Genomic DNA, 12,033 nt, shown 5'->3' on the forward strand with positions numbered 1-12,033 from the left:
TTTCACCAGCTAAAGGTCGGATAGTTTTCGATCAGACCTCGTATATCGCTGCTGTAAATTTTATGCACCACCTACTACAGGTACAGTACTCAGCAAGAAACCTGAGTATCTTTTTAACATTGCAGTCTGAGGGTAACCTTCCAATTGGTCAGTACAGTATGTATCAATACTGTTTTAATAGAGAAATGCCTTCATATTTTTCTTTTTGCAACAGGAAAACAAGAAAGCATAAAAAGTTTTGCAGTGATATTTTTATACTGCACTTGTCTAAAGTTGTATAAAACTTATAAACTTAATAAAACTCATAAAAACCCAATAAGGTGATTGAAGGTTGTAGAGTACTGGCTATAAATTATCATCTATGAAGTGCAGTGTTGACAGACTGTGAAATCCTGTCCATCCAGTTTGTTCATCAGCAGGTACTGTACCTTGTGGTGGGGCTGACTGAAAGTTTTATGCATCATGTGTGATACTAATACCAAAGAATATTCAAGGCAGTGTCATGTCACACAAACTGTATGTGTGTAGGTGGTAACATTATTGGATACCAAACAGCAGTTTTAGCATACCACTTGCTTCTTAGGGTTGAAACTGCTCTCTGTGTCTTGTGGCAACCTCATCTAAGTGGTAAGCTTCACACAGAGATGTACAAGTTTGGTAATTCACAGTGTCAAGTGAGTTTTTTGGCTGGATTGTTGGAGCCAAAATAACTGTGATAATCAGCTTACTCCATGAAATGTAAAGAAGTTGCTATCTGAAACATAATTGAAGAAACTTAGTCAGGCTTTAATGTAAATATTTTAAAATCTAATCAAGCAGCTTATATTTTATTGAAAACGAATGCTCAGATTTGCACTTTATCACAGTATTATGGCAATGCATCAGTTATAAATTCAGGTAATTGTTACAGACATACAGTACTGCTCTCCAGCGGGTCAAACATGTGTTACTGTTATGGACCCAGGCTCATAAATTATGAACATGAACACAGTGGACTGCAGGCTGAAGTTGTCCTTTGCCTGTAGTCCACCATCTTTTAAGGGGATAGGGATGAAGACGAGGGAATAAACGGGCAGCCCTACAACAGAGTTACATAATTTCTACTGTAAAATTTTTTCTATTAAACAGAATATAGATTATAAATACTAAACAAAATGATTTCCAGCTTGATAATATAAGGATACAATATCCTATAAAACTGAATATAATTATTGTACTTGTTTAACCCATGAACCCAGGGACATCTTTCTAATTTTATTCACATCATCTGATGATTTAATTCAGTTTAGGACTGACTATTCGAGCTAAAGGAGTTAGATGTAGCTGTAATAAAGCCCTTCAACTGAGAGGCATTTCCTAAGTTCAATAAAATCATCCAGCAGCAGCAAGAATAACCTAAATATTACATCACCCAGATTCACAGGGTAATGAGTAAATACCGGTAAGTCAGTCCAAAGAGCTTGCTGCAAAGTCCATCCAGTTTTAGAACTATTCCACCCACACCTGTCCATATGAAAGACAATAAGAGAAACCATGTCTTTTTACAAATAATTTGGTTTTAAAGAAAATATATGCCATTGAATTCAGGTAAAGCCATTATAAAACACCAGTAGTGCCTATGTAAAAGTATACATTACCCTGTCTGTGTTAACTTCACAAAGTAAATATATGACACTTCCCAAAGTCTGGAACAAGAATAGATCTAGGGACGACAGAGTTAAAAAAATCACTAAGCTTTGTCCACATTAGACACTTGCCCATCAGTTCAAATCTCTAAACGTGAACCGGTTCTGTAGAAGCAGTATCCATTCACTCACCACAGGTAACTCTGTCTTAGAGAGGTGAGGTTATCAGAAGAGGAGATTTATTGGATCTGATGACCCATACTTCTCCTCCTCCTGTCATCACCTGTCTTACATACAGTTACCACATGGGTGAGTGTCTTGATTCTCCTTTCCTAGCAATTGTCTCTCTTCAGTTGTTCAAAGTGGTGGGTAAATGTGTAATGCAAAACATCCCATGAGAGTACACATATACAGCACATGGCAGGCAAGGCCAAATGTAAAATGATAAAACTACACAGTTTACTTGTCAGTGTGTTATTCTTTTTAACAAAGATCATGATTCCTTTTATACTCTCTATGAATACCAGTACATTTGATCATAAAATACTAAGTATGTACATTATATGCTGGTTCAGCATGCAAGAACTTACCAATTCAACACCCAACATACTTCATATCTAATATACTGTATGTCTGAGCAAGTTTAAATTTTTTTTTTTTTTTCTCATCTCGTTGTCCAAGGCCTACACAGTATAAAGAAATTAAGTGAAATGACAAATATGTTTATGAATTTCAGGAAAGTACTGTGTAAATTGTTTTACAGCTTAGAGTATATATCTTGTTCCAAACTTTGTGACCATTCCTATACATTATATTGGTATATTTACAAGCTGCTTTTATATTTATATGATGTTTTTTTATGGGTTTACGGGAGACTGTTATACATCTATAATTGTTGAAAAACTGATGATTTTCATAGCTACTGTATTTAATTTTTGGATAAATTATCAAATATGTCAATTTTATAGTATATGTTTAGTATATACCTATATATCAATGTTTATTGTCTATATAAATATATATTGCATAAACTGAAACCTCTCCCACAAACTTTTCCTCGTGAAACCTTTCAATTGACAAAAATGCCAAAGAAATACTCCTGTGCCTGTACCCACTTACACAAAAAACATGCCACAATCATTACCCCAGCTTTGTTGCTCTTGTATCCTTAGGCTCATCTGGAGGTAAACCTGAAAGACTGCAGGCTGAAATATCCTCCTCCTGCAGTCCACCATTCACCTATTTAGGGGATATGGAGAAAGTTAAGGGATCTATGAATAACCATTCAGTAGTATCACCTGGTTCTATTGTAGCCACCACAAGCAGGTGTCCCACTCCAGCACCAAGTGTGGGGTATGAAACTATACAATGGATACAGTGTACAGCTCCTGAAGCATGGGTGTTACGAAGGCAGCTTCAATCACCTGGCAGATATACCAAACTTGTTGTTCCAGTCTTCATACATCTGCAGGTCCCGGTCAGACACACTGGCCTTGATGCTGCTTAGGGCATTCACAAAGTCGTTCACAGTTATGGCACGTACCTGGCAGACCCCCCAAAAATTTATTAAATTCAACAGAAAGTTACATGTTGCATTTTTATTTCTTATTTATTTTCTGGTAGAATGTCCACAATAATTTACAAAAAGACTGCAATTAAACCCTCTGAATCTAATGATGTAATTTAAATTTCATTTCTGCCATCTTCACACTATTTTATTAAATTTTGGAAATATTTTCCAAACTGGTGAGGTGAAAGACAGCCTTCATCCACTCCTAAAATGTCTCCCAAAAGCTGAATAAAATCATGTGGAGTTAGCAAGATTTACCTAATCAATAAAACACATAACTGGACTGGAAGGGTTAAAAATTTGAAACCCGTACTGTACTAAATATGAGTATAATACTGATTTGCCATTTTCCAATAATTTACGATACAAGCCATAAGGAAAATGTTGCTGTACAGTGAAGCACATCACCGACATAACAAGGACTTACTGTAGTACGCTGTATATATATATATATATATATATACATAAATAAAGAGCCTAAAAAAATGGCATCCATAGTCTATACATAAATGCTGACCTGCAGTTTTTATATGTCGATTATTAACTCTTTACATATAATCACAGTTTCTTTATCCTGTATGGTACACTTCTTTTGCATTAATGCTTTTTCCTCCCAATTTCTTGGTCCTGCAACTCAAGTTAACAAAGAACATATAGGCTATGAGGGAGGTGCAGGAGGAAACGGTGAGGGGGAGACTGAGGATGAGACAAAAGGATGGGGTGGAGAAGTACATGAGTGAAGATTGTGTGGCCTGGAGGGATGACAGCCTGATAACAGAGGAAAGGATGACATAGAAACAATCTAACTGTGGCCACCCATTCCATGATTAAGACTTCTGGCAACAGATACAATAGACAGGGATAGATAGGAAGAGAATAATTGTCCAACCTGATCAACAGAGATACAATGAATCTCTGCAAAGCTGATGGATCTGATGGGGCCAAGTGCAGCCTCTCGGCACAGGTTGGCCATGTCTGCTCCCGAGTACCCCTCTGTCAGGCAGCATATTCGCTCTATGTCACTCCTCTCTAGGCTATGGCTTTGATCTTTCAGCAGTTTCTCTATGATCTGCTGCCGGGCCTAAAAGAAATGAATCCATTAAGTACTGTATTTAGAAACTTTTATCCATCCATCATCCAACCCAATACTGCAATGCCCTAGCAGGTGTGTAATGGTGCATAAGCTATACTCAGTCCTAACATTTATGCAAGAGTGATCACCTACTGGTCCTTTAGCAAAGTATATATGTGAGCAATAATCCCAACCATTCCTCAGAAATCCTTTATGAGCTACATCTGGTTGTAGTGCCTTAACCCATAAGATCACCTGATGACTATAGTATTTTTCTTATGCACTACGGCAGATCATTATGATCTTGGTCCCATGCCTCTGTCTTGTTTCATTTCAGAGCCGTATGATAATTCAATGAATTTCATGTTTTCGTGACAAGAACTTTATTTTTTTTTTTTTTTGGGCCAAAATTTAATCTCTTTTTCCATGATAATCCTTATCATTCTTCCAACATTAATATAATGCCACCCAGCAGTTTTTCCATAATATTGCCAAAATACAGACAAATAAGCTGTGCCAAAAGCAAAAAGGTAATAAAAAGTGTACAGTACCACCTTTTGGTCTGGCAGTGGTATGTACAGTTTCTTGACTAGCCTACGACGGGCCGCCTCGTCCAATTCCTGAGGTCGGTTGGTTGCACCCACCACCAACAGCCTCTCTTCACCCCCAGTTGTGGCTCCATCCTGGTGACAAAAACAGAAGTGATACTTATAAAACCTTACTTAACATTCTTTGGCTCCTACAATTCTTCAGTCACTATTTAAAAATGAAAGAAGGACAATGATACCTAACTGACAACTGTTTTGAATGCACTAAACAACATCTGCCTTCTTACCAACTGCACAAGAAATTCAGTCTTTATCCTGCGTGAACTCTCATGTTCCGTGTCTGAGCGCTGGGTGAGCAAGGAATCAATTTCGTCAATGAAGATCACAGCAGGCTGATGACACCTGGACAAAACAGAAGAAATATGAGGTATGATATAATAAGACTTGAAATAGAGCTACTGTCATTACTGTATTGAATACAGGTATGCTGCTGTTTATATGATAGACTTGCTAAACCTTTGTGTGTCAGATTCAGTACTGATTATTCAGTACTAAAAAAAAAAAAAAAAAAAAAAAAAAAAAAAAAAAAAAAAGTTAAGTCTCAACATTATGTACAAGCTAAGGATGCTTGGGCTTGAATCAAAAGTTAGCAGTGGAGTAAGTCATATACCGGTATTTAAATCTGATATATACTGTTGTGGCACCGGCTCATCTGAATCTGAATGTGAAGCCAACAGCTGATGCTGCCCCCCTGCAGTCCAACATCTTCCTTCTGAGGGTTAAAGAGGGAGGTGAGAGATGTTTGTATAACCTGGCAGTAACCTGGCAGCGGAGCCTCCTAATTATATTGGTGCCACTGTGTGTAGGCATCCCTTTCCAGCACTGTACTGTAGATGAATAACAACTGCAAATGTGCTCAGTGGCTGAGTGACTGACCTTGCAACAGCAAACATGGCTCTCACCATCTTCTCACCCTCACCCACCCACTTGGAGGTCAGGGATGATGCACTGATGCTGAAGAATGTTGACCCACTTTGGCATGCAATGCATTTTCCTGTATTATGAGAACATATTGACTAATAAGGAACATAAATATATGGTGTTTATACAAATTATTCCAGTAATGCTACTGATTATGCAGTCCAGTATATATACATAAAAATGACCCCATCACTAAGTGGGAGAAAAGATGTGATGATAAGACAACATAGCTATATCATAAAATATACTTCTCTGTGTGTGAAGTATTATGGCAAGAGAAAACTATACAGCAATGCAAAAATTAACTGTATAAGGTACTGTCTTAGGGCAACTTACCAATCATGGTCTTGCCAGTGCCAGGGGGTCCAAACAGCAGCAGTCCTTTTGGTGGCCCTCGCAACCCTGTGAAGATGTCTGGACGCAGCATTGGCCACACCACTATCTCCTGAGGTACAAACAATGGAAATGGAAGGTACGGTACTTTACAGTTCCTAAATAACAGTGAATATACTGATGTCGGGGTGATAACAACTCTTTAAAGGTTAATCACATACATAAACTTCACTAAAATACTAAACAATGGTGAGAGATCATGATGAACTTAAAATCCTGCTATAAAAAGGCATCTCACAGGAGATTTAGCTCTTCAACCCTATTCTCTCTTCAAAACACATAGATACGGTATCTGACATTTACATGCCTGAGAGAACCAATCTACAAAGCTTCATACTACAGGAATAAAATGTGTTGACAACTGACCTGTATGGTGGATTTGGCTAGGGTCAGTCCGGCAATATCATCCCAAGTGACAGGGGGGCCACTGTCCATAATCTCATTCATTATCAGCTCCACCATCTTTGGTTCAATGTTCTGAAAGTTATCAAACATATCCTCATATTAAATATCAGCTAAAAGAGACATAAGTTTACTGCTTATGAGTTATCAAACATACAGTACGGTATGATCATATTAATTATTAACTAAAAGAGACACGTTTAATGTTTATACCAGTATGTATAAAGTAATTCACATTATTATCTGTATCATTCCATATTAAGGCCAATGCAGGAAAAGACTCTCAGACTGGCAAAATTACCCCTTCCCCAAGCTCTGGCCCAACAACTCTCTTTTGCAGATACTATATACTATTGTCCATCCTCTCCTAATATGCAAATCAAATAAAAAACTAAACAGACCAGATAGTACAATATTAATATATGTACAAAAAACAATAACAGCAATGGAATTCTACTCTGCTGCAACCCAACAGTCTCCCACATTACATGAGAAATACATAAAGCAAAGCCAATACTGTACTACAATACAACACCTACTGGTTAAAGGACAACAGTAGCTTGATGTACTGTTAGTGTATAACTGCATTGTACCATATTCTATATACAGAGAAAAAAGCAAGATAGCTTCAATTAATGAAAAGACAATCGTATCACCAATTTCAGATGTTTTTCATACCTTTAGTCTGTCATCAGCCATGAGGTAGGCATATGGGCTGTCCTCCCCTTCCCCTCCACCCCCTCTCCCACTGCTGGCCTGGGGCATACACCTTCGCACTACCTCACTACCATAGTTACTGAAAACAAAACAGGTAAATTTAAGTCACTTCATTAACACTTCCACTTATTGGGGGATGTATGAAAAAGTTATATTACTCAGGCTATCACTAGACACTCTTGTTCGGTTTGATTAACCTAAGAGCTGTTAGGAAATCATTTAACTGAACAAGGTGGTCTGAATTTAGCCTAACTAAAATACCCATATGCACCCATGGCAGGGAAGAAGATGATGAAGAAGAAAAAAAGTCACCTCTTTGGTATCACATCTATGAGTAAGGCCATCACTCCACCTGGGGCATTTCAAACACTAGACCACCACGTTCACACAACCAAAATATTTAAGTCCCGTAAGTCATCATGTACCACTGCATGCCAACACTCTCAACCACTTACTCTTCATCCTCTCTCCTGATGGGGGGCACAAACTTGGTGTTGATGGAGCGCCTCACCCCCAGTGACCGCCTCCCTGACCCATACGATGCCTCCACCACCCCTCCGCCTCGACCAAATTTCTTCTGCTGCTCTATTGCCTGCCACAAGAATCATCATCATCATCATCCAGGAGAATCTACAAATTTGATATAATCATTGTCATCTTAAAACAATTTCACCTAATACACAGTAACGTATTGTGACTGAAAACCAATACTGTATAAGTACCAGTTGATGTGATGCTGTTTTAAAGCAGCTGGCGTTGGTTCTCTCATCGTTATCCATCCATCTGCCACCACTCCTGCCCTCTTCACCTCTCCTTGTCCATGGGTACTTCCCCTGTCCTGAAGGAATTTGCATGTATCATGTCACTTCTGTACACACAAAAAATTACAGTACAAGTAATCCTGTCTATAAGCCAGGGATGTTTTCCAAAACTTCACAATTCTGAACATGATTTCTTAGTTTCAATTAATTAAAAAAATAATAATAATGAAAAATAAAAATTACTACAGCTTGGATATGAACAAAGACTACTACTTTTACAGGTAAAATAACAGTACAGGTATAAAATAAACTGAATAAAAGTGATATTCTCTGCTTACCTCTTTCTGCAGATTTCCAGCCAGCCCTTCCATTCTGCCTGCTGGCTGTACCTCTGCCCCTCCAGTTGTTCCCTGTCCCACCACCATCACTGCCATCCATCAACTCAGCCCCTGGGTATCCATAGCCATCCCTTTCATCATATGGTCCTTGCTGCTGTTTGCCATACCCTGTTCCGCTTCTTACCCCGCTGTTTATCTCTCTGTCAGCCCTGCCACCTCTCCTCCCTGCCTTTTCCATGCCACTGCCTCTGCTGGGATGTGCCATATTAATAAAAAGTAAATGATTTTTTCCAATATGGAAGCCTCCACAGCAATATATTATTATCAAAAGTCACACTCATTCACCCTACAGAAGTTTGGTTGTGATATGTTTGGTAACCATACAAATGACAATGAAAATATAGACAGGTAATTTTAATTTTAAATGCCTTACGCTTGGGAAGCTTCATTGATATGGTACCCGGTACCTGGTGTGAGTGTCTCCCAAGCCACCACCATCTGCTCCAGTCCAGGGGTACTGGCCTCCACCTCTTCCCTGTCTTACAGGCATGATACTGCTGCTCTTGCTAACAGAATCATATCCCTCAGGCTGCCACTGAGATGAGCCTAAAATAAAAAGAAGCTATATCAAGGTTGTCTTCCATAACATCACAACTTTTTCTATACAACTGGCCATAAACACCATGTAAAATGGACATAAGCCTACTATTTTTGGACTAGTGACAGTAGATAGGTATATACTGTGCTATTTCTGCAGTTTAATACGGAAGAACCTAATAAAAATTATTTATCTGATGATTTACCGTATTATCTTGTGGCACAGAGACTGGTGTTTTCAAAATGTTACAGTACACAATATAAATGAGTAGATGACTACATTGTAAATTTCATATTTTCAAACTCAGAATAAAATTACTGTACTTGCCATTTAATACTGGAGGGTGCAGGTGTGGATCTCTATTTGGGTCCTACAAAATGAAACAAATATATCTCATATTTATATAAATATACAATATGCTGAACTGAACTGTCCTAATTATATCACAGTACAGTATCACACCTGTCATCAAAAAATCATCTAACTTATCTATTAAGCTTGAGTGCAGGTTCGTCTATACAATAATAATGTACAGTATATCAAAATATCATTATATACCTTTTCTGCAACAGAAACAATTTAAAGACAAATATGCTTTCAAATGAATATTTATGTTTTGCCTCCAACATGCACAAGCACAAACACCTGCCTTCAGTAAAAACAGGTCACTGGGGTGAGGAGCTTTGTCCATGTGGAGAGAATGAGAATGACCAAATAACTAGGAGACTATGAGTGAGGTGGAAGGGCAAGAACAAAATTGAGATTGAGGGATGGAACAGAGAGGTATATGGGTGAGGGTGGTGTGAGTTTGAGGGGGAGGAGCCTGATTGTGGAGGATGGGATGACATGGAGGTGATCTGTTTGCAGCCACTACTTCTGGTATTATGGCACCTAACTACAGACAGACACAGAAGCAGCCAGATAGACAGGTACAGGCTGACAGATATATAAACAGTGAGGAGGTAATCATACCTGTCCTCCATCCTGCTCCACATCCCAGGGATCAAATAGTGAGAGAGTTGGCTGCAAGTTGGCCTTGTCCTGGTAAGCATCTGAGTCCCGCAAGCTACTGGGGGCTTTACCTTTGGTTGGGGTTTTACCGACCTTGAATTCCTTGGATTTATTAAGAAGATCAGCCAGCTTCTTATACTCTTCTGCCATTGTGACACTGGACTTGGGTTGGGCAGGGAAGTATTTTTCCACAATGTCACTGACTTTTAGCATGCTGGTCCACTCTTTGCTCTCTAAAAAATTATGAACAAACATTAGAAAACTGATATGGTCATTCCTATATACAAGATATTGGCAAGGGCTGATGAAATGCTTCACAAATGGCCATACCAGTATACAGTACAGCAGTATTACATATGCCATATACACAACAACATGTAATGTCATCATCATCATCTACTGAGTAAAAACCACATTCTGTCCCTGGAAAATAAATAAATAAATAAATAAAACATGTGGCTGATGACCAACAATGGAAGCACTGTATACAGTATATATGTACAGAATTATGGTACTAAACAGACTATTAATATTACTTTTACTACCATAATCAAAGACAAGGGCAAGATACAGTCATATAAATTAATCTGTACCATTTCTACTGTTGCCAATGAGGGAGAGGATGGGGTCGGCATAATTATTAAGGCCGCCATCCTTCTCGCTGCTGTCCATGAGGCGGCCATATTGTTGCAGTAGCTTTTGGGTCTGACTTGCAACAGCATAATCATCAATGGTACTGAAAAGGAATAGATCATTTACAGACTTGTATTGAGACAATATTCAGGCCAACATATAAACTGGTATAATCCTTCAGACCAAGCGAGAATGTAATATCCTGTTTTCACCATTAAAATAAAATAATACTGTTACTTAAGTTAATGCTTGTGTTGTTACTCGTTCATTTGACCCTACAAAATGATGAATTGGTGTTTCATACTCTATGTTTTCTTCTTGATGCCACTACACAATATTTTGCAGCTGGAGACACATCTCACAGCACTAGAACTGGTATCTCCTACAGTTCAAGATTTGGGTGGACACCTCATTACAAGTGTCACCTGTACCATTCACTAATCCTTTCACTCTAACTTACAAGGCCTTTCCCTGTATGAATCAACTTATCTGGTAGTACGATGAATAAAACTGAAGAGATGTCATTCTGATAATGGTATATTTTGTAATGTCTTTAAAAAACTATGGCCTTTCAAGTCAATAAACTGACCATGTAACTATACTCCGTTTTTTTTTATTGAGGCAAAGATGCACTTGACAGGTTGGTGATGACTGGCTGAATGCAACATGTCCTAAAAATATTTATTAACCCAAATTTCCCCCTCAGATATTTGTCGTCAGTTAATAATGCTAGATTATGAAGTACTGTTGCATTCAGCCAATAATCACCAATCTGTCAAGTGCATCTTCGCCTCGATAAAAAAAACTGAGTATAAGTTCCCTGACTGCTAACTTTACACAGAAACTCTGACTGACATGTATTCAGTCGATCATGGAATGGAGTTATGCCAACACATTTCTGTATCTAGAAATTAACCTTAAACTATTTCAAACTCCCTACCTTGTTGAAGTTAGCCAAGTTATATTCAGTGACAGCAATCCCAAGCTTATTACAAAACATTTACACTAATACCTCACCTAGTTTCTCTTTTCAGGACCTGTAGCTGACCAAGCTTGAACCTAATGGCATCGGCATTTTCTGCAGAACCACCATTTTCACACTCAAGGGATTTCTTCTGCCAAAGGTGAAGGAAAGAAGAGTGTGTATTTTGTTCCTCCATCTTCACATTCTGCCGCCTTCCACTGACCGTGGTGACATGGGATTCGGCACTATCGGTTTTCGGCTTTAGAATTTGTCTTTTGGAAGTATATTATGTATTGGTGTGATGGTACGCTTTATTTGAAGCAGTAGAAGCGCCTTATGAAATCAGTTCTTCTTCTTCCTGATAGTCTGTTATATTTTTCTGATGAATTGAATTACCAAACATTTTTTTTTTTGGTAAGA

The 12,033-nt window shown here is 38.3% G+C and overlaps 1 protein-coding gene across 1 annotated transcript; it reads right to left on the bottom strand.

Annotated features, from left to right (window-relative positions):
* Positions 1 to 2,869: 2,869 nt before the first annotated feature.
* Positions 2,870 to 11,809, bottom strand: LOC145411422 (fidgetin-like protein 1). Its single transcript, XM_080281462.1, has 16 exons — positions 11,667 to 11,809; positions 10,610 to 10,752; positions 9,978 to 10,249; positions 9,324 to 9,375; positions 8,875 to 9,013; positions 8,459 to 8,655; positions 8,031 to 8,146; positions 7,764 to 7,900; positions 7,270 to 7,387; positions 6,556 to 6,666; positions 6,133 to 6,241; positions 5,752 to 5,869; positions 5,103 to 5,217; positions 4,822 to 4,950; positions 4,085 to 4,276; positions 2,870 to 3,168 (listed from the first exon to the last, which is right to left on the bottom strand). Exons 1-16 carry the CDS (start codon positions 11,807 to 11,809, stop codon positions 3,046 to 3,048), a joined length of 2,214 nt encoding a protein of 737 aa, XP_080137588.1. The 3' UTR covers positions 2,870 to 3,045.
* Positions 11,810 to 12,033: the final 224 nt, after the last annotated feature.

This window comes from Coenobita brevimanus, chromosome 89, assembly GCF_032717465.1.
Source record: "Coenobita brevimanus isolate Jiangsu-jjx chromosome 89, ASM3271746v2, whole genome shotgun sequence".
Classification (NCBI taxonomy): Eukaryota; Metazoa; Arthropoda; class Malacostraca; order Decapoda; family Coenobitidae; genus Coenobita; species Coenobita brevimanus.

Bases quoted from the DNA above. Each gene is read 5' to 3' on its own strand.
- LOC145411422 (XM_080281462.1), bottom strand. From the start codon at position 11,809: ATGGAGGAACAAAATACACACTCTTCTTTCCTTCACCTTTGGCAGAAG. The intron at 10,753-11,666 runs GTGAGGTATTAG...ATTCCTTTTCAG, and splicing joins GTCCTGAAAAGAGAAACTAG to TACCATTGATGATTATGCTG. The intron at 7,901-8,030 runs GTACTTATACAG...TTCTTGTGGCAG, and splicing joins AAACAGCATCACATCAACTG to GCAATAGAGCAGCAGAAGAA.